At 41.3% G+C, this 27,203-nt stretch overlaps 2 protein-coding genes across 2 annotated transcripts in view; both read right to left on the bottom strand.

Annotated features, from left to right (window-relative positions):
- LOC102812119 (ubiquitin-conjugating enzyme E2 variant 2-like) overlaps positions 1 to 1,434 on the bottom strand; it is a 54,845-nt gene extending 53,411 nt beyond the window's left edge. Inside the window, exon 1 of the mRNA XM_006860065.1 lies at positions 1,385 to 1,434. Coding sequence (XP_006860127.1) covers positions 1,385 to 1,400 — 16 coding nt within the window. The 5' untranslated portion in view covers positions 1,401 to 1,434. The remainder of the gene's footprint in view (positions 1 to 1,384) is intronic.
- Positions 1,435 to 9,717: 8,283 nt separating this feature from the next.
- The window catches only part of MCM4 (minichromosome maintenance complex component 4), a 26,228-nt gene continuing 8,742 nt past the window's right edge, over positions 9,718 to 27,203 (bottom strand). The window contains exons 7-16 of the mRNA XM_006860064.1: positions 26,352 to 26,490; positions 25,134 to 25,354; positions 21,036 to 21,156; positions 18,928 to 19,187; positions 18,023 to 18,388; positions 17,715 to 17,842; positions 13,680 to 13,887; positions 12,271 to 12,499; positions 11,550 to 11,683; positions 9,718 to 9,810 (exon numbers count right to left, since the gene is read on the bottom strand). Of these exons, the coding sequence (XP_006860126.1) occupies positions 9,718 to 9,810; positions 11,550 to 11,683; positions 12,271 to 12,499; positions 13,680 to 13,887; positions 17,715 to 17,842; positions 18,023 to 18,388; positions 18,928 to 19,187; positions 21,036 to 21,156; positions 25,134 to 25,354; positions 26,352 to 26,490 (1,899 nt within the window). The remainder of the gene's footprint in view (positions 9,811 to 11,549; positions 11,684 to 12,270; positions 12,500 to 13,679; positions 13,888 to 17,714; positions 17,843 to 18,022; positions 18,389 to 18,927; positions 19,188 to 21,035; positions 21,157 to 25,133; positions 25,355 to 26,351; positions 26,491 to 27,203) is intronic.

The following is a 27,203-nucleotide window of genomic DNA, read 5'->3' as shown; positions in this document are numbered from 1 at the left end:
CCCGGACCTTGCAGTTAGCAGGCCAGAACTTATCCTACAGAATCACTTGCTGTTAAGTGCTGTAGAGTCGGTTCCAACTCATAGCCATCCTTTATAGGATTTCCAATGAGTGGCTGACCGACCTTGTCCAGTGCTTATCCTCTAATGCCACGTCAGGATACTCTAATAGTTTGACTTAACAAGTACAATTAAAGTTATAATACTAAAATGTAATTTTCTTAGCAATCCTTACTTAACCTTCAAGATCAAATATATAAAAATATTTCCCAATGCTAGAATTGTGGGAGAAAAATTTCTGCTCCGCGTACATTTATAGCCTCAGAAAACCCTATACAGGGTCGCTATGAGTCAGAACCGACTCCACTGCACACCACCACCCAGAGTGCTAAAGATATAATCATTTATGACATGTACATTAGATTTAAAAGACATCAGCTTTCATTAAAATGGTAAAGAATGTATCCTGAGGTATTTTCTGAAAAGTACCATTGATAATATCATATTTGAAGCTTTTTTTTTTTTTAACAACATACTTTGTAAAAAATTGTATGCAATGAAGGCATGAAATGCCAAGTCACACTTTTATAACCTAATGTTTCATTAACGATTAGAAAGATGATCAACGATACATATGAACAGTTTTTAACTTGTTAATTTTCTAAATGGTCAAATTTCTAAAATTACAACGAACAATTTCAAAGTCAGTCCTCATAGGAAACCAAGCACTTGCTTTCAGTAAGAGAGAGTTGACCAACTTACATATCTAAGAAACCGCTTACTAGTTTTCCATCTTACTCTGTACTTTTGTATACACTGCAATTTTCACTTAAATGTTAAAAGATATCATGCAGTTAAGTAAAAATGGGTATCTTTCCCTTATTCTAATGAGCAAGAGTCCTCTCCTCATTAGCAAGCACACCCCTACCAATGTCGGTGCGTGCACAGAACTAGAATCCCACTCAAACCCCAATGCCCCCTGACCGACCCACTTCCGTGCCCACGACTGCCACTTGCCCAACCTTAGGCCTCCTCGCCTTTCTCCCGCACCTCCCTCTCCTCGTAAGTCCCACCCGCAGCGGGAAAGCCAGATACCCACGCCCGTCTGTCACAGCGCGTATGCCCGCGCCCCAAGCCTGCCGGGCGCGCGGCCGCTGCGCGAACACGACCCTCCGCCGCCTCCTGCCGGCAGCCCGAGCCCCTCCGCTCCGGCGCCCGTTCTGTCCCGCCCCGACCCTCCAGCCCTGGGCTTTGCTCTGCTGGGAGCTGTGTCCGAGAGCGCACACTCCGCGTTCTCCCACACTGTCAGCTCCTGGCCGCCAGTAGCACGCGGGCTGGCAGAGCCGGGTCAGACAGGGGAAGCTGGCAGACTGGCCTGGGAACCGACCTGTGGAGACCGCCATCTTCTCCTGCAGCCCGACGCAGTCGCCTCGCACGCACGACAACGTCACGCTGCGTCACTTCCGAAATTTGCAGTCCGCCTCTCCCCAAGTGCCCCGGCCTTGCGCCCACTGGTCTTAGACTGCGGCCAGAAGATGACACTGGCATCAAGCGATGTACCGCGAAGACCCGAAAGGGCTGGGAGTAGGACTGGCCCCAGGATACTTAGGGAGTGCAGGGGGCACGGGCTGGGAACGCTAGGGATCAGGGAAGCAGGGAAAGTCTGGGTTAGGAGGGACAAGGGTGAAAGGTCAGGGACTGGGAAAGTCTGGAAGGATTGGGGAAAACCGAGAATCCTTCCAAGCCAGAAGGAACCCGGGTACCAAAGAAGGGCGGAGTTTGCGGGAGGGCCCGGACCGAAAGGGGCGGGACGCAGGACTTGTCTGACACTTATATTAAAATAAAACATTAAAGAAAAAGTTAAGTAAAAAGGTTGGAAGGTAAAACTGATAACAACAACAATAAGGTAAAAACATTTTAAGAGTAAAGATTTACGGGAGTCCTGGTGTGGCGCTGTGGGTTAATGCGCCAGACTGCAACGCCGTTTGAACTGCAAGGTCAGTGGTTCAAGCTTACCAGCTGCTCCTCGGAAATCCTATACAGGGTCGCTATGGGTCGGAACCGACTCGATGGCACTTCACAATAACACAACAACAAAAGATTTACAAGCTTGGAAAGCCTATCTAGTCACTTAGAATCAGAACCAACTCAGCGGCGTGTACTCACCATCAGTACCACCACCACCACGTCTCTAAATAGTGCAAATGGCTAAATGCTGGCTTTCAAAACAAAAAATACCCAGCAGCTAGCTCTGAGGGAGAAAAACCTGGCAATCTGCTTCTATAGATTACAACCAAGAAGATTCCATGGAGCAGTTCTGCTACATCACATAGGGTTGATAGGATTCGAAATCAACTCCATAGCTCCTGAAGACAATAACCAGCCAAACTGGTGGTTGACCGCACCTAGAATGTTCTTCGAAGACCTGCAGCATGAGGTGGGGAACAGGGAAGGTCCACAGGAGAGGGCAGCAACCAGCTTTCATCTGTGCAGAAAAATTCTTGAACAAGACCGTGGAATTACCTGGAAATGCAAAGCAATACCCGCTGCTCCACCACCCAGGAAGACTGAACAACCAGACTGGCTGGTGCATTTAAGCAGCTAGTGGGTTTAAACTGCTGACTGAGCTTTCACTTAGCTGCTGAGACCCTAATCACTGCACCACTAGAAACAGGATCCAGATTAGGTACATACATCATCAGCATCCGAGTTACGTGACCACCAGCTCTATGACTTCTCCCACGTGGTACCACCTGATTCCTTCCAAGCACAGGCCATGGTAGACATTGTAAAGACCCTAGGCTGGAATTATGTGTCTACTCTTGGCATCTGAAGGAAGTTATGGAGAGAAAGGCGTGGACTCGCAGATTTCCAAAGAGGCAGGTAGGAAGATACTGGAATGCTCAAGTTGACCCTCTTCAAATGTATATGTCCTGTAGGGTTCTTTCTGGACTTTATTAAACTGTTGTTGTTATGTGCCGTGGAGTCGGTTCCGGCTCATAGCGACCCTGTACAGGGTTTCTGAGGCTGTAAATCTTTACGGGAGCAGAAAGCCTCATCTCCCACGGAACAGCTGGTAGTTTCCAATGCTGACCTTGAGGTTTGCAGCCCTGTTCGTAACCACTACACTACCAGAACTCCTTAAACTAGCAGTACTAATATTCACCTATCCCTAATACAACATCCTCCAAGTCCTCTGACATAGTCTTCATGATGACAGACCACTGCTTGTTTTTAAAAAGTATGCTTTCACAGGTGTGAAACTAACTGGACTCCCTTACCTGCTGTTGAGTGTAAAATGTGGAGAAGAAAAGTTGTACTACAATTGATATCTTACTGCTATCAATGCGTAGTATTGAAGATTACAGTTTGCTGAGTGTGTGGATTGGGGTACTTCTCCATGGTGTTCTTTCTGTGCTTCATAATGGAAGAATTTTTTAGAACTTTATGAACTCAATTACAGTATCACTCACTTTGAATAAGAAAAATATAGATAGCACCGCCTGACATGGCTGAAAGGAAATGAATATTATACAATGCATTTAGACAAGTCTTTAGATGATTTCGAGAAAGACCATTCAATGATGTAATACTTGAAAAGGGGCATTTTCTGTTAGTTTATATAGCTCAAGTTGGAAGAAATGTATTCAAATGTTTGGTCAACTACTCTCCATTGGCCCAATTCTGAAAAATAAGACAAAATCCTAAGGTTTAGGAATCATGACGCTAAATATTCAGGCTTTCCATATAAAATACTGGATGTAGTAAATGAACATATGTACTGCACATGTTGGATATTCTGAAAGAGTTTTTACGCTAATATCTGGTCCTGAGCTTTGTTTGTAAGAATTTCATCTAATCCAAGTTGTTAATGACCACAACACAACTGACTTTAAAAACAAGCAAGCGAGACAAGCAATAGAAGCAGAGATCCTTCTCATGAGGAAACATGTTTTAAATCCTGAGGACACAGTTTTGAGAATTGGTTGTCATTCTACAGACACATACTGCTGAAGCATAGAGGTGCCATATTTGTCCACAGCTGCTAAAAGAAGGGGACCAGAGCTTTCTTATAAACACAGTGTTTGTAACTAAGGACGTCATTGTTAGCTCTAATGTCAAAAATGTCTCTGAACCCCTTCTGATGACAACATTCCTACTCTTAACCCCTTTGATTAAGTAATTCCTAATTATTGATAGGTCTAATCCTAAAAGAAATCCCTCAATAACTAACCAAAAGTTTGGTGGTTTCAACCCACCCAAAGTTGCCTTAAAAGTCGGTTCTGCTGATCTGCTTCCAAAAGATCTCAGACTTGAAAACCCTGCTTTGTACTCAGGGTATTTCCATTTGACTGCAACTGGTAATCCTACTCACCATTTGTAAATTTAGAAATAACAAACAAGAAAACATGATTTTAAAAATCTTCTCTCTGTTACCTTGGCCTTGTGTTTTCAGAACCATCTCTCATGTATGGTTTATATCTATAACATTTAAATGCATGCTAGTATAATATCTTGAAGTGTTTTGTCTGTATGCTGTTTTCTACTTTGCCTCCTATTCTCCAAGTAGAGACCATGTCTGTCTTCTTTGCTACTATAGCAAAGATGTTTTGTTTCTAAGTGGGAAAAACTTAATATTATAATTTAGTCAGAAATTGTCATTAGTAATCTTAACCTGACCCTGTTATAAGGTGTGATTTGTTGGAACCATTAAGAAATGACTTCATGAATCACTAAACATATATTGAATTAAAAAAACAAACATTTTAAAAGCTCTTTTGAAATGTATAAAAACTTAGAATTAATACATTTAAAAATGTCATTTAAAAAACAAAACATTTTACATCCTCAGTTTTCAGTCTGGCAGTACAATGAAAATACTAGGTGGCTTCAAAATGTTCATGGAATAATTTACAATAAAACATTTTATATAAAAAAAAATGTTCATGGAAAAATGCCATATCTTTTCATTCTGTTTTTTTTTGCAAATTTTGAAGCCCCCTCATATTGTTACATGTATCAAGTACATATTGTCCTGGTGTGGTACTGTACATAAGCACTGGACTGCGAACCACAAGGTCAGAGGTTCAAAGACACCATATGCTCCTCAGAAACCCTTTACAGAGTCGCTATGAGTCAGAATTGACTTGACAGCACTTAACAACAAATCAAGTAAGTAAGTACTATAGGTGTTAATAGTAATATCACAAACTAAAATATAATGATTTTATTTGATACTGTTATCCCTATTTGAAACTATCAAAGAACGGAAAAGAACAAGAGCTAACTATTCACTGTGTAGCACAGTTCAGGGTAGTTCCTGTGCTTCCAAAAGCAGGAGTACTATGCCAGTTGACTGACCCAGGAAGAGCAGACTCTGCATAGGACGAGTTGCCATTGACTACTGGTTTGGCAAGGGCATGAAGAAGCCATGCCCCCAGCTACTCGGAGGGCACAGGAACAAGGGAGAACTGCACACCATTGCTGCCAACCTCCGGTCATGTTCTGTGCGTACAGAACATTGCTTGAAAAAACTCAAGATGGCCTTCCTGCCAACCCAGTTTGCTCATTTTTCTTCTTTCTCACTGCTACTGTTTAGCTTCCCCTTCTACTCAGTAGTCAATCTACCTTTCTATTGTCTGTTTCTCAGGGTTCCAGGGTCATCATCTGTATCTATTTCACATGGTTTACCATGTCTTTGTTGCAGAGGGCTCGATCAGTATGCCTGTTTACTCCACCATCTTGCCCAGGGCTATTCCTAATCTCTAATATTGTCTTGGTTTGGGCCCACACAGGAAAGTATCTAAGTGCAAGCAGAGTAGTAGTAGAGAAGGTGCCTGACTGTTAATAAAAAATATTCCAAACCCTTTATCAAGTTGATTTGGACTCATGCAATCCCATGTGTAGAAATGTTCAATAGGGATTACTTGGCTGTTACTTCCTTAATAAAGATTGCTTATTAAGTCTATAATAAAGATTACCGTAGAATTTAAACATTTGAGTTATGGTGTTGGAGAAGAATATTAAAGGTACCGTGGACTTCCAGAAGAACAAACAAATCTTTGTTGAAAGAAGTACAACCAGAATGCTCATTAGAAGCCAAGATGGCCAGACTTCATTTCTCATACTTTGGACATATCATCAGGAGTGACCAGTCCCTGGAGAAGGACATCGTGCTTGATAAAGTGAAGGGACAATGAAAAAGGAGACCTCAAATAAAGATTGCCATGGTGGCAGCAACAATGGACTCCAGCAATTGTGAGGACAGTACAGAACTGGGTGGTGTTTTGTTCTGGTGTGCATAGGGTTGCTATGCATCAGAACCAACTTAATGGTGCCCAACAATTTTTCATAAAAGCAAGTTTTTATTCCTGTGCTGCTGGTTGAGTTCAAACCCATAACCTTTTAGGTTGTTGTTGAATGCCAACTACTTTCCTATAAAAAGTCCTCAGGTAGTTGAAAGTTGGCCTCAGAGCAGGGAAAGCAATGCTGTTTGTTACAGGCCTAAGGATAGTATTTATTATAGACAAGGATGGATGAGCTTGGTAACATAACCAAAGCTAGAGTGGTTGGAATTTATTGTATTCATGGGTTGGGTAAGCAGACATAGGTCAGATCTTGTAGCATTTTAGTAACGAGTGTGCAGGGCAGCTAATTATATATTATGACCCTTCTAGCCAAATTTAATTTGGTGACATATTGTAAACCCTAGTGTCTCTGCCTGTGATTATGGACCCATTTTGAGATGAGTTGCTAAGGAGCTCTGGTAGTGTAGTGGTTATGAATCGGGCTGTGAACCGCAAGGTCAAGCAGTTTGAAACTACCAGCTGTTCCGCGGGAGAAAGATGAGGCGTTTTTGCTCCCGTGACTCCATGGCACATAACAACAAGGCGCTCTGGTAGCGTAGTGGTTATGAATCGGGCTGCGAACCTTAAGGTCAGCAGTTCGAAACTACCAGCTGTTCCGCAGAAGATGAGGCTTTCTGCTCCCATAAAGATTTACACCTTGGAAACCCTGTACAAGGTCACTATGAGTCAGAACCGACTACACGGCACATAACCACCAAGGAGTAATATTGGAGTCCTGGTGTGGCCCTGTGGGTTAATGTGCCACACTGCAAAGCCATTTGAACTGCAAGGTCGGTGGTTCAAGGTCACCGGCTACTCCTTGGAATCCCTATACAGGATCGCTATGGGTCAGAATTGACTCAACGGCACTTAACAACAACAAAGAGTAATATTGGAGTCCCGGTATGTCGCTGTAGGTGAATGTGCTGGGCTGCAAAGTCGCTTCAAACTGTACAGTTGGTGGTTCAAGCTCACCAGCTGCTCCTCTGAAACCAACTCTAAGGTGCTTAACAACAAGGGCATGAAGATTACAGTGGAAGGATTAAGGATGCTCCCACTTTAGTAGATTAAGTAGCCCCCCTTTGTTTCCCTCAGGGGCATGGTCTAACTCCAATTTTTAAGACTACTTTGGAAAAGCTAGCTCTCTTGCCCTGGATCTTGCACCTGGTGAGAAGACACCTCCAGACTGATCTCGAAGTATGGATTTGGGATTTGCCAGCCTGTAAAGGAGCTCTGGTAGCGTATTGGTTACAAATTGGGCTGTGAACTGCCAGGTCAGCAGTTTGAAAACTTCCAGTTGCTCCGCGGGAGAAAGCTTTCTGCTCCAGTAAAGATTTATAGCCTCGGAAACCCTGTACAGGGTCGCTATGGGTTGGAACCGACTCCACGGTACTTAACAACAAAGGAGCTCTAACCACAACACTTGGTGTGGCGCTGTGGGTTAATGCGTCAGACTGCAAAGCCGTTTGAACTGCAAGGTCGGCGGTTCAAGCTCACCAGTCGCTGTTCGGAAACCCTGTCACTATGAGTCGGATCCGACTCGATGGCACTTAACATCAACAACTAGGCGCTCTGGTAGCGTAGTGGTTATGAATCGGGCTGCTAACCTCAAGGTCGGCAGTTTGAAACTACTAGCCGATCCGCGGGAGAAAGATGAGGCTTTCTGCTGCCGTAAATCTTTACAGGGTGACTATGGGTCGGAATCGACTCCACGGTACATAACAACAAATGCATGAGCCATTTCATTAAACTGTGGATTTTGTGAGACCTTGCAGCATGTTGCAGACCCCTGGGATTGAGAAGGGAGGAGTGGAGATTGCTATCAGGGACTATGGAGGGGCATTGTTGTTAAGTTGGCTCACACCCACAATGACCCTCTTTAGGGTTTCCAAACAGCAGCTGATGAGCTTGAATCACCCACCTTTTGTGGTTCAAACTGACCTTGCAGTACAGCATATTAACCCACAGCAGGGCTCCACGTAGGGGTGTAACATGTCAGAAAGGTCAAACGGGATATCTTTAACCTCCAACTTATAGGGAACAGTCTTGTGTTAAATTTTATAAAATAAATTACTCATACATAGTGATAAGGAACATCTATTTTTGCTAATTAGGATATAGTCAACGATTGAAATGTTTTAGAAACAATAGTTTGGAGTAATACTTGTTTTTAAAAGGTTTATTCCAGAAAATGCTAAAGCAGATCATATATTCAATTCACTCTCAAAATTTGATGAGAAATAGATTATTTGCATAGTCTCATAGTATCAACCCATAGATTCTTACTAATTACAAAGTAAGGAGGGCAGGCTTTACAAGGTAAAAACTGGTAGATACCACTTGACCCACGAGATGAAGGTTAAACTTCATCAGCAGTGGAGCAGATGGACATCATGTGCCTGCTGTGATGCACTGACACATCAGTCATCACTTCTATGCTATTTCAGCCCCAAATAATACACATTTAAGATCTAATAAGAGATATTAAATAAACTCAGAATGAAGAACACTTTATAAAAAATGTTACGGTCATTTAAAAGTGAAAACAACTCAGGAATGTTCCAGATTTAAGGAGACTAAAGAGACATGAAAACTAAATGCAACTTGTGATCCAGGAATAGATTTAACAGGTATAAAGTACTTACCACCACTGTGAATTTCCGGTATTTATTAAATTTTTTATTTTTAAAATGAAAAGTAATGCCAGATAACCAAGTATTATTTATTCTCATTTATTTAGGAAAAAGGTTTACATAATAGGATAAGGTCAGTGGCAAAAAATTAGAGTCTAATCATTTCCAACTATCCTTTAAATCATTTCAGACTTTCAGATCTTATAGTAGCCATGAGAATAAGGCAGAATAGTCTTGAAAAAAGATTACACTTGGGTGCTATAAAAGGAAGTGTGATCCTAGTCTTTCAGTGAACTCACACAGAAGTAGACACCCTGTTTGAAAGTCTGCTGTCTCTTATTACAAAATCTCAAGCATATAGACAATTGTTATTACAAAAAAAACCATAACCCCAATGTATCATCTTCAAAAAAGACCAACACAGTGCTACCTGTGTTGGATACCTGTACACACGCTGATAAAAAAAAGCCCTGCTGCTTAAAAAAAATCACACTTCAAGAAATGATCTTAACTAGATATATGTTTGTAAACTTAATGCATGAAAACACACACTTCACTGAGAAAACTGATGGATGCAAACCTTAGGATGGAAACTTTCTTTGTAGCCAAATAGTGACTTTAAGCACCTATTTATACTGATGGTGGGGTGTTAGCTGGTTGGCCCATAGTAGCATGTATAAGTAAGCAAGTGAAATGGGCAATAGCAGAGAAGCAGAGCACACAGTATCACCCCAGCACCATCAAAGCAGGCGAACAGTTTTTCCAGTCACTGTCAAGAAGTCATCATCAGCTAAGGCATGCAGAGCTTCTTCAAACATGTCTTTGGTAATTGCCTTTTGGAAAGAGGAAAATGAATATTAGTTATGTCAAAGTCTCCACTAATTGCTAAAGAAAAAAATAATCTTAATCCTAAAGCATCATCTAGAATCTCTCTTTTTGGTGGCTCTGTTGAAATTACTCAACTTCATCCTTATAAGACCAAAGCAGCCTCTGCAAAGCAGGCCAAGGGTTCATTTCATAGAACAAGTCAACTTTAATAAGCTACCAAGTAAATCTATGGTTTAAGTTTAACATTAATTGAGAGTCAAACCACTTGCTGTAGAGTAGATTCTAACTCATGGCTATACCATGTGCCAGAATAGAACAGCGCCCCGTATGGTTTTCAATGGGTGATATTTTGGAAATAGAGCATGAGGTCTTTCTTCTCAGATGCCTTGGAGTGGGCCTGAATTTCCAATCTCTCAGCAGCTGAGTGCATTAACTGCTACACCACCCAGGGATTAAGTCTCAGATATTGCTATTAAAAGCCTTTGAAGTACAAAATATCCTTTATTCAACAGTTAGATTTTGTCCTTGGAAACCTTTATAAAGTCATGATGAACTGGAACGGAGTCAGTGGCACTTAACAATATGCAAATAATTGATTTATGATGAAAAATACACAGTCACTTATTTATAATAGTAAAAACCAGCAAACATCATAAAAGCTCAATATATAGCTAATAAATGAAGGAGAATATATCATTATGAAAGAGATTCTGAGGCATATTTTCCAACAGAAAAAGATGTTAATAACATAGTTAATTAAAAGCAAAGCAAAACAACAAAAAAATAAAAAGTACGGTTGATTGCTCCTTAGAAATTTGGACATGTTGCCAGGAGGGAACAGTCTCTAGAGAAGGACATCATGTTTGGTAAATTGGAAGGTCACCACCCCCATGACTGATATAGTGGTAACAATGGGCTCAAACATGGCACTCACTGTGAGAGTGGAGTAGTATCAGATAGTGGTTCATTCTGTTGGCAATCCAACCAAAGCTAGTGTGATTGGAATTTATCAGATTCTTGGGGTTGGGTAAGCACTTATAGATCAGAGCTTGTAGAATTTTAGTAACTAGTGATAAGGAGGCTCTGTTTCATTAATTAATTAGAATATAGGCAACAACAGAAACGTTTTAATAAATAAGATAACGACAATCTGGAATAACACTTTTTTAAAAATGTCAATACCAGTAAATGATAAAACAGCTCATATATTCAACTAAAGGAGCCTTGGTAGCATATTGGACTACAAGCTGGGCTGCTAACCACAAAGTCAGTAGTATGAATGTATTAGTCACTCGGTGGGAGAAAGATGAGGATTTCTGCTCCCATAAAAATTTAAAACCTCGGAAGCCCTATCAGTGTCCCTATGAGCTGGAACTAAATTGCATTCTCAAAATTTGATAAGAAACATTATTTACACAGTTTCAAAGTATATCCCCATAAGATACTTATTAATTAATTACAAGTGGGGGTTGAGAAGCTGAATTTACATGGTAGATTCATAGGGTTGCTATGAGTCAGAACCACCTCGACAGCACCTTATAAGATCTTTGGAATAAAAGTTAACACACAGAAAAACTCTCAAAGGGATGTAACCAAATTTTAATCATGAATATTTCTTGATGATGGGTTTATGGGTATCCTTACCTTTTTATTATTCTTAATTTATTACTTAAACAATTAACAAAAGAAAAAGTGAAACATTACCAAGGTAAAAAGAAAACTACTAAATATAAAAAACACTTACTATATCAGACTGTCCTCGGATATCTTCAAAAAGTTGCTGGTATTTTAATGCTGGTGTTTTGCCCTTAGACAAAATAAGTTTCTTCAAAGCTTCAGCCAATTCTTCTTTGCGTTTACGAGAGGTAGCACTCATTCCTAATTATAAAACAATTTAATACAATTGGTATGTTTCAAATTTCCATAAATATCCCTTTGGTAGTGTCCACATTACTCTTCTTTCTGATCTGCACCTTAAAACTTAGTTCTACCCTCTGCTTTACAATTGTTTAGAAAATGATTTTCATATAAAATTTAAGGTGAGTGACCTGTCACTTCTTTTCTCCATTGCTTACCTAGGAGTCAAGCTAATAATACTGGAAACCCCATGCCAAGAAAGGCAAAGGTACACCAAAACATTCAAAAGCATGTTTTCAATTTTCTACAAACCAGCAGCTGCTATGTTCCATATCCTCTCTAGAGCAAGTATAATGATTTGCTTTTAAACAAATGAATTTTCTTCCAGCTTGGTTCACAGGGTCCGTAGATAGCAAAGAGGAGACAAATCTCCATAAAATAATGGAATGTTTGTGTGTTTTAGTGCATGTTTTTCTTATGAGACTCTCAAAGGTGTCCTTAATCAGAAATGGTTAAGGATCTATGCTCTAAAAGAGCAAACCTTTAACTTAAATCTGAACTACCAATGCACTTAAATCATCTTCAAATGCCTTTTTTGGTTTTCATACCTGTGGTGAGAATAGATATGTCTACGATGCCAGTCCGGGGGTCTGTGGCAGACTGCTTCAGAGCCTCCCGATGAAGGCGCTTTGCTTCTTCAACATCAATTGCTTCAACTTTGTTTGAAAACCGTACTTTAGCATGGGCTTCGGCTAAGCGAATTAATGATTCCAGCTGACGAGGGTATGCGGAAACCATTCCTCGGCTACTACCAATCTTTCTCATGTCTACATAAGCCTAGTGTAGGTAGAAAACAAAAGTAAAATCCTGTGATAACAATAATCTTTTGTGGTTAAAAATTTCTAGAGTTAGGAGACTCTTGAATTAGTGTAACACTAATTCAAGCAGAGCAGCTGGGGGCCTTGGAGGTCACCAACAAGTGGTAGAGAGAGACACAGACACACAGACCATGGCAATCCTGGGACAAAATTCCCAAAATCTGGTGGGAAATGGTTGGAAATATTCAGATTCGGAGATACTCAGCATAACTTTTTAGAGAAGGTGGTATGTGATGTATACAATGGAAAATAAAATGGAGAGCAAAGAACACATAAATAAGAAAGGATGGAGTGTGCCTCTTAAAGGGTCCAGGCACTGATTGCCACAGCTGGGCAAGAACCCACTCCACTAAACACACCAAGAATTACAAGGATAATGTCAGAAAGTTGTATTAAATGTATATAAACATCATGCCTTTGTTTCTTTATGAACAACCATCAGTAACAATGTAGCAGATGATGTATAATGGTTAATGTGCTTAGCTACTAGCTGAAAAATTATGGAGGTCTGAGTATACCCAGAAGCACCTTATAAAAAAGGCTTGGCTAGCTACTTCTGAAAGCTTCCTGGGTGCAATTCTACTCTGAAGCACATGGGGCTTCCATGAGTCAGTGTACAGACAAAAGCAACTGGTTTTGAAAACTCAGTCAGAATGTAAAGCCCACAAAGTATGGAAAACTTCCTAGTCACAATACTCCCACAACCTTAACTGTACAGGCAGAGATGGCTGTACCTGCAAGAGCAGGATATCTGACTTGCAGGTCAGCTCATTTCTGCTTTTTATAAACAAGCAAAAGGAAGTTCAATGATTTGTCCAGAGTTACAAATTTACTTAGCATCACTTGTATTTATATGTAACTCAGGCCTTATCTTCAATTCACTCAAATTATTAAATATAAAAAGTTTTAAACCTACACAAATGAATTCTTCTCCTCTTTTTATGTTTGAAAGTCAAGTTTGCCTCTGAGGAGAAAAAAAAATGAATACTTAAAGAAAACACTATGCTACTCTCAACAAAATGATATTTTAGAGGATGACCAAAGTGTAATTACTTTGCTTTAACATGCTATGCTATATTAATGCTTTTCCTATAGGCTAATGAAAGATTCCCCATACTTTAATACCAATGCTGAATTACCTCGATGAGAGCCTGGCCTGCCTCCTCGCTCAGTCGTGGTGTGACCATGCTGTGTGCATAGGCAATGTAGTCCCTCAGCACTGCCATGTCCATGAATTCCTCCTCTGCCTGTTCCTCGCTCTGGTAGTACAGCGCCACCAAGTGGTGGGCCAGACGCCTATCATAGGCTTCATCCTGAGGGTCCAGCATGAGGAAGATCAAATCAAACCTGGATGATGTCAACAAAACATGATTTTTTAAGCGTTGAAAGTAGCAACCTTTAAAACATGCATTTAAGAAGGACTACTTTTTAAAGTGTTTAAGAGCAGAGATGTCAGCTTGAGGACTAAGGTGCGCCTGACCCAAGCCATGGTATTTTCAATAACCTCATATGGATGCGAAAGCTGGACCGTGAATAAGGAAGATCATAGAAGAATCAATGCCTTTGAGTTGTGGTGTTGGAGGAGAATACTGAAAGTGCCATGGACTGCCAAAAGAACCAACAGATCTATTTTGGAAGAAGTGCAGCCAGAGTGCTCCTTGGAGGCCAGGATGGCTAAACTTCGTCTCTCATACTTTGGACATATTGTCAGGAGAGAACAGTCGCTGGAGAAAGATGTCATGCTGGGTAAGATGGAGGGTCAGAGAAAAAGAGGAAGACCCCCAACGAGATGGATCAGCCAGGTGGCATCATTGATGTTGTCAAGTGTGGCAGCGGTGGTGGGGTTGGCCCAGGATCAGACATTGTTTCGTTCTGCTGTGCATGGGGTCGCTATGAGTCGGTTCCGACTCGATGGCACCTGACAACAACACCAACATTGGTGTGGTGCTGTGGGTTAATCAGTGGTTCAAGCTCACCAGCTGCTCCTTGGATACCCTCCCTATACAGGGTTGCTATGGGTCAGAACCAACTCGATGGCACTTCACATTAACACCACACATTGAGGTAAGATACACATCTAACAGAGCATTGATCAACTTAGCTTCCTTTCTCTCTCTGCTGACCCTTCCCCTTCTGGCTAGGAGATGGCTGGGCATTAGCAACTGAGTTAAAAAAGTTTTATCTGCCTGGAGGAAACATTATGAAGTTTTTAATTTGAATTAAGATGCATTGAACTTTTTTGTTGTTGTTGTTGGAGGGGGTAGCATGGGAGTGGGAGCACTATTTGGTAAAAATCCAAAATTGAATAATTAAAATCTATTTTGAAATATATCAACATTTGGAACACAGGCTGAGAAAATGTGGATGTATATATCTCATTAAATAAGGAAGACAGTAGAGGAATTAGCATTTGCATTATGGTGTTGGAGAAGAATATTAAAAGTACCATAGACAAGGGGGTTGGAACCATGACAATGAGATGATATATGATGGAATGAATGTAAAACTAAAGTTCTCCCATGTAAACCATCATATAATTCACAATAAAACATTAAAAAAAAAAAAAAAGGTACCATGGATAGCCAGAAAAACAAACAAATCTGTCTTGGAGGAAGTGTATCCAGATTGCTCCTTAGAAGAGGACAGCAGGACTTGTCTCTCATACTTTGGACAAGTTGTCATGAAGGACCAGTCGCTGGAGAAGGATATCATACTTGGTAAAGTGGTGGGTCAGTGATAAAGAGAATACCCACAATGAGATGGACTGACACACTGCCAGCAGCAATGGGCTCAAGTGTAACAATTGTGAGGATGGTGCAGAACCAGGCAGCATTTCGTTCTGTTGTGCATAGGGTGGCCATGAGTTGGAACCAACTCAATGGTACCTAACAACAACTTTAATAATAAACCTAAGTATTTAGAATTTGTTGCTTCTATATGGTAGTTTTGAGACTGAGGAAGAGTAGTGACTAGCATCCATAAAAGATTTCAAACTAGAAATTCTAGAGCAAGATGAAAGAGAAGGCAGACATACAGAATAGAACCTTCAGCAACAAAGACATGAGAGACCAGCTGAAAAAAGGTACATGGATGGTGACCCTGAGCTTCAGAGGGCAGGGTAGAGAGGTGGATTGAGTGATGACTGGAGGAGGAAGGTGAACAGGAGCAGTGAGAGAGAAGAAAAACAGCAGGCTGTCACTGCTGGCGTGGTATGGAGCAGAGTGGAGTGGCCATCTTGAGCTTATGTGAAGTGCTGTTGATAAGAGTGGCCTTCTGGCATAGGGTGCTATTCTCCTTGTTCAATGCCTTTCTGATAGCTGTGGTAGCTGTGGGCATGTCCAGTCCCTGCCTTGTCAACCCTGAGGCCACTGGTACTCCCTTATGCACACCCTTGGCTCTGCCTAGAGTTAGGAACCAAGAGTTCCACCCCTACTTCTGGAGGTGTGTGAACCCACCCTCAACTACATTACACAACAGGGAACAGAAAATCATGTTCACACTTTAGTCTCTAATTACATATACCAGGAGATAGGTGGTGGGTGCTTGAGAACACAACATAGAGTCATCAATTAATCAATTAAATATAAATACACCACAATCATCAATTAAAATATAAGTATACCACAGTGTCTCAGAGAAACCAGACAATTGAGCTTACATGAAGAAACGACAGTGTGCCTCAAACAAGTGACCAAAATACAGTCAGAAAATATAATTCCAGAAATGATATCAGAACTATCTGATATGGAATTTAAGAAGAACACAAAACTTCAAACTATCAAAAGAAATAAAAACCTATAAACCATATAAAATAGCAATTAGAGAACCAGAAGAATACTAAGAATGCAGAAATACTACACTGAGAAGGCAAAGAAGTAAAATTGAATCAATAGAAAGCTGAATTATTGGGCTTGAAGACGAATTTTTGAAAAGTAATCTGCTAGAGGAACAATCAGAAAAAATAATTTTAAAAATCTGAAAAAAAGCCCATGTGGGACGTGAGACACTTAAGAATAACTTATCTGTGATTGAAATCCCAAGGAAATGAAGATGGGGGGGGGAGAGAATTTACTATAAGAAAACTTCCCTAACATCCTGAAGGCTCAAGAAGTTTTACTATGAACAACACAGATCCTAAAAGAAAACCACCAAGACATAATAATCAAACCAGTTTGCACTGAAAAATCCCCATAAATGCCCTTACAGAACTTCCAAATAAGGGAAATCAAGTAGACTTGAAGATAAATATATAAATAAAAACCTAACTGTACCCCTAAACCAGCCTAAACCTTACTCCTACCCTAAAACCTACTCCTAACACCAGTCCTAAGGAGCTCTGGTAGTGTAGTGGTTATGATATGGGCTGCTAACCTCAAGGTCGGCGGTTTGAAACTATCAGCTGTTCCGTGGGAGAAAGATGAGGGTTTCTGCTCCCATAAAGATTTACAACCTCGGAAACCCCGTGCAGGGTCACTGTGAGTCGAAAATGACTCCACCACGGTACTTAACAACAACACTAGTCCTGGTGTGGCGCTTTAGGCAAATGAGTCATGCTGTAAAGTCATTTGAACTGCAAGGTCGGTGGTTCAAGCTCAGCAGCTGCTCCTTGGAAACTCTATACAGGGTCGCTATGGGTCAGGATCGACTGGATGGCACTTAACAACAACAACCACACTAGTCCTAACCATAAACTTAATAACAAATAAAGTGATGCTGCAGGATAAGCAATGGACCACAAGGTTGGTTTGAATCACAAGGTCTGAACTGCAAAGGTGACAATTCAAACTCACCAGCCGTTCCTTGGAAGCCCTGTACAGTGTTGCTATGAGTCAGAATTGAGTTTATGGCACTTAACAACAACAAAGCCTAGCCTAGTCCTAACCCTAATTTCTTACTTTTACTTGCTCCCCACAAAAATATTTCAAAATTGAATTTCCCAATTACTTTAAAAAAAAAAAAAAAGAAAAATGCTATAGTACTATCCACAGTGGGGCAGAGAAATACAATCCTTTGTTCCCCACACCCTTAACCAACCAAGCTTGAAACATTTTACATTACAGTGAAGAGTTTATGACATTAACAGTTGCTAAATTTAAGTAGTGACTTTCTTGTTTTACTCTCACCCAGAGGCCTACAAAAAAGCCAAATCAGAACAAAAAAATTCTGTTTAATACCTTGATAATAATGTGTGAGGCAGCTGGATGTTTTCAATGGTGGTTTTTTTGGGATTCCATTGAGACTCAATAGGATTGGCTGCTGCCAGGATAGAGGTGCGTGCATTGAGCTGACAGATGATCCCAGCCTATCAAAGAGAACATTGTCATCACAAGGGTGTGGCTGTCCGAGTCACTGAGCAGACTTTGAAAACCCACCAGCTTTCCCAACATAGAAATCAACAAGGTAACACTGATCATTCTGACGCTTATTTCAAGTATCCACATATTTAAAATGCCCTGGCTCCACAGTGATGAGTGCAGCTCACCTTTGCAATGGAGAGAGTCTGTTGCTCCATGACTTCATGCAATACTGATCTTGTACTTTCATTCATCTTGTCAAACTCATCGATGCAGCAGATGCCATTGTCACTGAGGACAAGGGCACCCGTCTGCAGGACTAGCTGCCTTGTCTCTGGGTCTTTCATCACATAGGCAGTGAGGCCAACGGCGCTGGAACCTTTCCCAGAAGTGTACTGTCCCCGGGGAACCAGGTTGAAGACATACTGCAGCAGCTGGGACTTACTGGTCCCAGGGTCACCACAAAGAAGGATATTGACCTCAGCACGGAATTTGCCCCTTCCTGTGTGACTGAAGTCTTTTCTGGTTCCCCCAAAGAGTTGAAGCAAAATTCCCTGAGAAAAAGAAAACAGAAAAAAGACTTTCTGAACATTCACCTATTGTAGAGTAACAGTAGTTTATTTTCTGCACTGAATAAAAGCTGTAACAAAAAGTCTAGAGAAAGGTATAGAAAAAGGAATGAGACAGTGCTTTAATTATCCTGAATCATCACACATCTTCACATCAGAACCATTTAAGTTCTGTTCTTAGGTTAACAAACAGAGATAAGAACACAGACAATGATGTACTTCTCAGTCAATGACAAAGTCATGCTGTGAGTACCTTGTTAAATAAAAATCACAAGCTCTTATCCTCTAATTTAAGAGTGAGGATTTGAGGGGAATAGACTCCTGGTGTGGTGCTATAGGAACGGCACTAGACTGGGAACCATGAGATTGGCAGTTCAAACCCACCAGCTGCTCCTTGGAAACCCTATACAGGCTGTCTTGGAGTCGGAACTGACTCGACGGTATTTAGAAAACATGTTTATAATACATGATCCCAGAGAACTTCAAATCTCAACAAATTACAAATACAAACGGTCCTTGTTTACCTTCTTAATATCTTCATGTTCATAAATACTTGGAGCCAAGGCTGAAGCAAGTCTCTCATAAATGTCTGGTTTTCTGGAAAGTTCCTTTAGCAATTCCACACGTTTTTCAGAAAAAAGTTTCTGCTCTGCTTCTTCATCCAAGCCATGCAGACGTTTTGCGTCTGTTTTGCGATAATGGATGACATCGATGTGGGTCTTATAGACAGATTTCACGTTACTGACTCTTGGGTTGACTCGGATGGGAACTGCTCTGTAGATGCCTGAGGGTAGCAGATACAGGGGTGACTGTCAGCAAACCAGGACAGGCCATAAGTACACTAAGCACACTCCTCTAGGCTGGCACCAACTGTTCCATAGTAACTGTCTTTATGACCTCAGGCAAAAGACTCAGGCCTGTTTTCTCAAGTGGGGGTGTGGCAGCAGGAAGGAAAGAGCAGTTTTTTAAAAGGCAGACTCCATACTGTCTCACCTGTGACCACTTGCTAGCTCTGTGACACTGGGTTCTCCAAGCAGAATTGTACTACAGCTTTATAATAATCTAACCCACTGTCTGGTAGGGCGAGTCCTCTCTCTTTGGTCTTCCTCTGTAGCGATTTAACTCATTGCTGCCCTGGACACACATACCAGTGAGGTTACCTTCACTCTCAGACAGAGCTAGGAATTCCCAGTGGCCTGGGTTTCTTTCTGTGCTGTCTGTACTGATTACCCTTCATGCCATAGCACCAAAACGGCCACAGTCCTTCCCACGGATGCTTGCATATGTGTCATAACTTAAATACCATTTTAAAACTAGGATAAAACCCATATCCAATGTCTATTTATTAAAAACATTTTAAAATTGGATTGAGTGACAGTTTACTGAATAGATTATCAAGTTTACACTCAACAAATCATAAGTTTCACCTCATTTCAATGATTACAATTACCTCGATGTAACATCACTTAATCCACTTTCTGCCTGTGATTCTTGCTTTCATTCCTCCTTCTTCCCCAACTCTTCTGAATTCTGTCCTTGGGTAAATGCTGCCCTTCCAATTCCCAAAGTTGGCCATTCTATGGTCTGTGTACCTCACTAGTCTTAGGTACCTATCTATTGCTTGGCAGAAATTAAGCCACCAAGATGAGTTCAGTTCTGGATCTGAAGGGTGACCAAGGGCTATAGTCTCAGATGATAATGAATTCACTGTCCTCTCAGATTTGTAGCCATCAAATCCTACCATATGGCACAAGTCACAGCACTCAATACCCTGGAGAGCTGCTGGGACCGGATACTCTGCCCTCTTATTCTAAAAACGACACTCTCCAATGTTCAGTTTCAACATGTATGTCCCAAACTTTAATATTACTGATAATTGTTGGGTTTCATACTCAGGAAGAAGCCCAGGGTTGGAAACATCTACTCAATGAGTAGAAGGACAGGTAAATGGAGTATGGAACTGTCCAACCAACATCAGGACAGATGGGCCCTCTGCCCACTAAGGAGCCTCTGTACATCTGCGTATTACCCATCAGTACAGAGGAGGCCTGCTCTGCACACATCTGAACACCAAGTGACTGTACTCCTGTCCAGCATCTGAAGAGACTGCACTTCAACACAATGCACTTAACATAAGCAAACGACCTGAATCTTACCGCAGAACCTTAGCTAAAGTTACCCACATGGCTCTGAAACTCAGTCTACTCCAACATAATATAACAAAATGCCGCGCCTAAAAACAATGTGTCTTATCTCAGCTTTCTCTACGTGAACTGTGTTTTAATCCTTAGCTGTTTTTGTTTTTTTTTTTTTAAAACTAGAGGAACTTTATTTACATCTCCAGAGCTAATGAGTGGCATTTCTTTGAGCTGCTGGCTTACCCAAAGTCTGCGAATACTAGCCAATGTGGAGCTGCTCTCTCATAACATCAATACCACCAATTAAGACACAAATCCAAAACAGTGAGCTCCGAAATCTAGGTTTGGGAAGCACTGAGAGATGGCACCCATGCCCTGCCCTCAAGCTGACAGTCCTGCTCCAGCTCACTCATGAGCGAGTAGAAGGACTTACCAGAAGTGCAACTGGATGCCACACAGGCACCTGATTACTTACACACAAACTCAACTCGTACCTGTAACATTCACTCTGTCGCCAGGCTGGACTTTGTCAACAAGATCATTGTGAGCAAACAGGATGACTGTGTGAGGCGTCTGCCCTGCTGGCATATCCTCAGGAGACTCCTGAAGTTTGATCTGACATAAGAGGGGGGCAGAGAACACATGATAAGGAGTGTGCCAGAGGCAACTGCTCACACTAGGAAGGTACCACTTTTAATACTTGGCACCTCTGCTCCCATTTAAACAGTTATTTTTGCTTTACAGACCAGCTAGCTGACTTAAAAATCTCCCATATTTCACGTGACATGGGAAAACATTTTATAAGGATATAGTTTATTTAAACATTGATCTATTTGTGAGGGGGCGAACTTAGGTGGTTTCCACTGCAATGCTGAAGGATTCTGTGGGCAAAATATTGAATGACCCAGGAAGCATCAAATGAATATGGAAGGAATACAGTTAATGTACCAAAAAAAAAGGTCAATAAACAACCATTTCATAGTATATAATTAAGACGTGATTGTATTACAGGAAAAAAGTCAAAGCTGAACAGATGACGCTATGGAAAAATAAGGTTCCTGGAGGTGATGAAAACCAACTGAAATGTTTCAACAAACTGTGCATGCCAAGAGATTGGAAGATAGCTATTTGGCCAACTAACTGGAAGAAAATCTTATTTGTGTCAATTCCAAAGAAAGGTGTCCCAACAGAATGTGAAATTTTCTAACATCATCATTAACATTACATGCAAGTAAAATTTTGAAGATAATTCAAAAATCATTGTGGCAATAAACTAATAGGGAACTGTCATAAATCCAAGCAGGATTCAGATGAGGACATAGAATGAGCTGATTTCAGATGGATCTTGGCTACAACCAAATATAAGAAAGATGTTTACTTTGTGCTTTATTGACTATGCAAAAGTCTTTGACAGTGTGGATTATAACAAATTATGGATAACATTGGGAAGCATGTGAATTCCAGAACCCTTTACTGTACTCATGCAGACTTGGACAGACCCAAAGGTAATTGTTTGAAGAGAAAAAGGGGATAATGACTTGTTTAAAATCAGGAAAGGTGTGCATCAGGATTGTATCCTTTCAACACACTTATGCTGAGCAAATCGTCCCATAAACTGGACTAAATGAAGAACAAGGATCATGATTAGTGGAAAACTGATTAACAACTGAGATATGCAGATGACACAACTTTGCTTGCTGAAAGTGAAGAGGACTTGAAACACTTACTGATGAAGATTAATGACTATATAACTTTGGAATCCTGGTGTGGTGCTGTGGGCTCATGCATCGGACTGCAAAGTCATTTGAACTGCAAGGACCATGGTTCAAGCTCACCATCTGCTCCTTGGAAACCCTATGCAGGGTCGCTATGGGTCAGAATCGACTCAAAACCACTTACCAACATAGATTACACCTCAATGTAAACCAAACCAAAATCCTTATAACTGGACCACTAAACAACATCATGATAAATAGAAAAGATTGAAGTTGTCAAGGATTTAATTTTACTTGGGTGAGCCAAGCACATCTTTCTCCCACGGAACAGCTGGTAGTTTCGAACTGCCGACCTTGAGGTTAGCAGCCCAAAGCCAAGCACATGGAAGCGGCAATCAAGAAATTAAGTGAATTATTACATTAAGCAGATGTGATATATTGCAGAAGGCCTAAGTGTTAAAAAGTAAAGACGTCACCTTGAGGATTAAGGTGTGCTTGACACATGCCTTGGTATCTCCTCATATGCATTGCAAAAGCTGGATAATGACTGAAGAAATGATGCATTTGAATTATGGTGTTGGGGAACAATATTAGATATACCATGAACTGTCAGAACAAACCTGTCTTGGAAGTACAGCCGGAATGCTCCTTAGAAGAGAAAGTGGTGAGAATTCTCATGCACTTTGGACATGTGATCAAGAAGGACAAGTCCCTTGGTAAAGCAGAGGGTCAGAGAAAAAGTGGAAGACCCTCCATGAAATGGACAGACACAGTGGTTTCAGCAAAGTACTCAAACATAGGAATGATTGTAAGGGTGGTGCACGATCAGACTGTATTTCATTCTGTTATATACAGGGTCACTATGAGTTTGGAACTGATCTAAGGGTACTTAACAAACAACATAATGAAAGAGAATACCCTAGGTGGTATAAAAAAATTAACAGGCTTGGCCACCAACCAAAAGATTGGAATCAACCCAGAGGCATCTCAGAAAGACTGGTGATCTACTTTGGAAATAGCAGCCACTGAAAACTCTGTAGAGTGAAATTCTGCTGACATGTATGCGGTTGCAGTGAGCCAGAATATACTCAATGGAACAGTTTTCAAAAAATATTGGAAACCCACTCCAAGACTGAAACTCAAAGGGAACACATGAGCAAGCATGTAAGCTTGCTGGTCTACTGGTGGGTGAGTAGAAGAGCGGGAAAGGCAGCAAAGAAGAAATGGGTTGAGTTCAACCACATTCCATAGATGTGGAGATGGGAGCGAGAAGAGGAAGGGCTGGTTGGTCCAAAGTGTGGTGAGACCTGGGGCTCCTGAGCCCATGGACAAGGACATAGCCACAGAGGGCTAGAGTTGAGAGTGATGTATCCAGCTGATATGAAGTGAGGGGAGATGCATAAGAACACCTAAAGTTGCAGACAGTATCCATTTGACCTAGCCTTGATGACTTGATAATCAGAACTCGACTAGACGAAGAAAAAAAACCCCACACACAAAAAACAATTTTTGATAAAGAAAATGAGGGTAAATTACTATGATTTGATGAACTTGACCTATACTCACAGAGGTAGCAGCTCTAAATACCAACAGAGAAGGAAGGAGTCTTCACATCAAGTATCAATGCTATCCTCTCTGCACACAGAATAGACATGGATGGGCAACTTAGGCATTGGCTACCTAAAATGAGCTGGCAATAGAAGCATGAAGTGATTGGCATACAAGGTTTCAAGAGAGAGTTTAGTTTAAGAGTGTGTGGGGGAAGGTAGAGTCTCCATTGAATAGTTTCCATCTTGTCTAGATGGGTCTGGTAAAAAGAGATGGGGATAAGATTCTTATGATTCAATAGTGAGTAATTGTTATCATGACTAATTGCGATTGTCACAATTGTAAAGGTAGAAGTTTTGTAAAAACAGGGGAGTAGTTAATCTTACAGTCCAGAAACAGAGGACCCTAGGACCATCAAGGGAGAAGAGCACAGGCGGAATGTGGGACCTTATCCAGAGAAACAGCAACACCAGAGATGGAGGCAGAGATGGGGACATGGAGTGAGGGAGCAGCTCAGGACTCTAGATTCATGGGAAGAGAGGGACTGAGAGCTGGCGGCCAGGGAGCAGACTTGCAGAATGTGCCCTTTGGTGGTATAATTATTATATATGCCTCAGTGTTTTAAAAGAAAAAAAGCTAAAGTGAAGAGAGAAATAGTGTTGTTAACTGATGGTGCATGGAGGGAATTATAATCATTGTAATGAAACAAGGTGTTTAATTTGTTGAATGTAAAACTGATGATCTGCCACCCTGTAAGCTTTCACTCAATTTACAATAAAAACTTTTATTAAAAAACAAAGTAAAATAAAAGGAACACGAAAAAAAAAAAAGTAGAAGTATATACTTTATGAGTCAGCACTGACATGAGGTTAAGGGGTTGGGCTCCCCACCGCCCCCATCAACTAATAATAATATACAATCTTAGTAGGGCACTGTAGGGTAAACACTGGACTGCTAACCGTAAGGTTGGCAGTCTAAACCCACCAGGTACTTCTCAGAAACCCTATACAGGTTTGCTATGAGTCAAAGCCGACTTGATAACTGTCTTGATGTGGCGTTGTAGGATAAGCACTGGACCACAAGGTCAATTTGGACCATGGGGTCAGTGGTTCAAACTCACCAGCTGCTCCTCAGAAATCCTACACAGGGTTGCAATGAGTCTGAAGTGACTCCATGACACTTAATAAAAGCAGGTGGAACATAGAGAAACATATTTCTATGGGTCCCTTCCCTGTGTCCTTAGTCTTGCTAGAAGGGAACTGTGGAAGAATGGGGGATAAAGGACTTTTGGAAAGGGCAGGAAGCGGGTGCAGTGAGGAGGAAGCTCACCATCTGCTTGTCGGAGAAGGCAGAGCGGTTGTGGACCAGCGCCATGCTGTGGGTTGTGTGGCAGTGCTCACATGCACTGGGCTCAGCGATGCGGCCACGGTCAATCTCCACGTGGGCTGTGTGCATGCACACCTGGCACTGGAAGAAGGCCTCTTGCATCTCTGGAATCAGCTGGGACGTTCTGATTACCATGCCACTGATAGTGATGAGCTGATCAATGTCTGCAGGAACAGAGATGAGCAGCTGCTCTACCACACCCATCTAGAAGAGCCTCTCCATTAGCCTGAGTAGACTCCCCTTGGGGTAGGTTCAACAGGAAAGAAAAGTCACAGGTAGATGCCTAGCTACCTGGGGCAGGCAGGGTGAGGGACTTTTTCCTCCAGGGTCTCTCTAGGACCAGGAGTGAAAATATAGATTCTTCATGGAACTACCTGGGGTCACTATTACTTCCATTCTGCTCTTCTTCCTGGCTTTGGAATAAAGTAGCTTTCCATCCATTTTACCCACGACCTCCCTCCTCTCACTACACCTTGGAGATGTTCTGCATTCTGTGTGTGGTGAAAAAACAGGATCCAATGCCATAGGTGGTGGTTGTGGTATTGGTTCTGACTCTTATGACCCTGCATAGGGTTTTCAAAGCTATAAATCTTTACGGGAGCAGAAAGCCTCATCTTTCTCACATGGAATGGCTGGTAGTTTCAAACTGCTAACCTTGAGGTTAGCAGTCCGATTCATAACCATTACACTACCAGAGCTCTTTCCTGGTATGACTTTGAGGTGTTTGGGAGAAGCATCTATAACGCTTTCCCTTGTAAATACATATATTTGTATACACATACATCTGTATGTACACATTGTGATAACTTCTATCTGTACACACATATGTACTAACCTGTACATATGTGAGGGGTCTTCAAAAAGTTTGTGGGTATATGGAGTTAAGATAATAGAAAGTGCCTACTTAGTAGAGTAACTATAAACTGCTATTTGGTAAGTTCATCTAAAGATAGAGAAATTTCAAGTCACATCTTTTGCAAAATAATTCAGTGAAGTTAAAAACCAAACAAACACTGGACGGAAAAGTACACAGGATAATTCAATCTGCTATTATTTTGTCAATTTATAATCCACAACCACCCCCAAAGCTAATTTTCTAAAAAGTTCTTTCATGAAAAAAGTTGTTTTTATGGGACACATTTTTCTATTAAAGACAATTACCTTCTGGATTAAGGTTTCTCATATTCTTAGTCTTCAATGCATTGAATGGTCTTACTTGAATCTGATGTTCTAATATTGAGTCAGGATAACGATCAAAGAAAATCTCATTGACAGCCATGTCGAAAGTTGGGATAACTTCCTATAAAAATAAACATGAAAGAACAAACAAGATGGCGGATCAGGTGGAAGTGCAGTGAAGAGCTCCGTCAGCAACACCACAGAATACTCAACCAAGCAGGCTCAGGGGATGGTCCCAGAACTCTGAACCACATATAAAGGAATATTTATAAGGTTGGAAGGCGTACAGCTGGGGGAATTTGTGGCAGAAGCAAGAAATCCATTGCTTTCTAGTCTGGGATGCTCAGCTGCTCCAGGAGCCACCATCTTGGGTGAGACCAGGTGGGGGAAGGATCAGAGCAGCCACAGACACCTGGCAGAACCACTGAGATAAAGGTGTGGACATTCTTTTCTTTTGGTAGCTGTTCATTGGTCCCTTGCTGTCTGTGCAACTCCATTCTGGTGACTTTAGGGGTACCTGAGCTAGTGGACACCCCAGCCCCACCCTGGAAGGCTCTATTATGCATGCTCACAGATCTCCTTGAAATTTAAAGAGACAGTTTCCAATTAAAACCAAACGGCCACAGCTGGTCCTGAACTGTTTACAACTAAAAACAAAGCCTGAACGGGGATTGTGGAGCGGGACAAGCAGACAAAAAAGGAAATTAAGTCCTAAAAGAAGAGTGAAAACGGAAGCCCATTTCCTGATCACATCTACCTGGAGGTAATCAGAAAGCATAAAAAGTACCAAAATACATACCCATCTAAGTATTAAGGCCACAGATAACCCCTGAA

The sequence above is a fragment of the Chrysochloris asiatica genome, unplaced genomic scaffold, assembly GCF_000296735.1.
Source record: "Chrysochloris asiatica unplaced genomic scaffold, ChrAsi1.0 scaffold00036, whole genome shotgun sequence".
Taxonomy (NCBI): Eukaryota; Metazoa; Chordata; class Mammalia; order Afrosoricida; family Chrysochloridae; genus Chrysochloris; species Chrysochloris asiatica.
The sequence above is the reverse complement of the archived record's forward strand: the minus strand, read 5'-3'. Positions and strand labels throughout refer to the sequence as shown.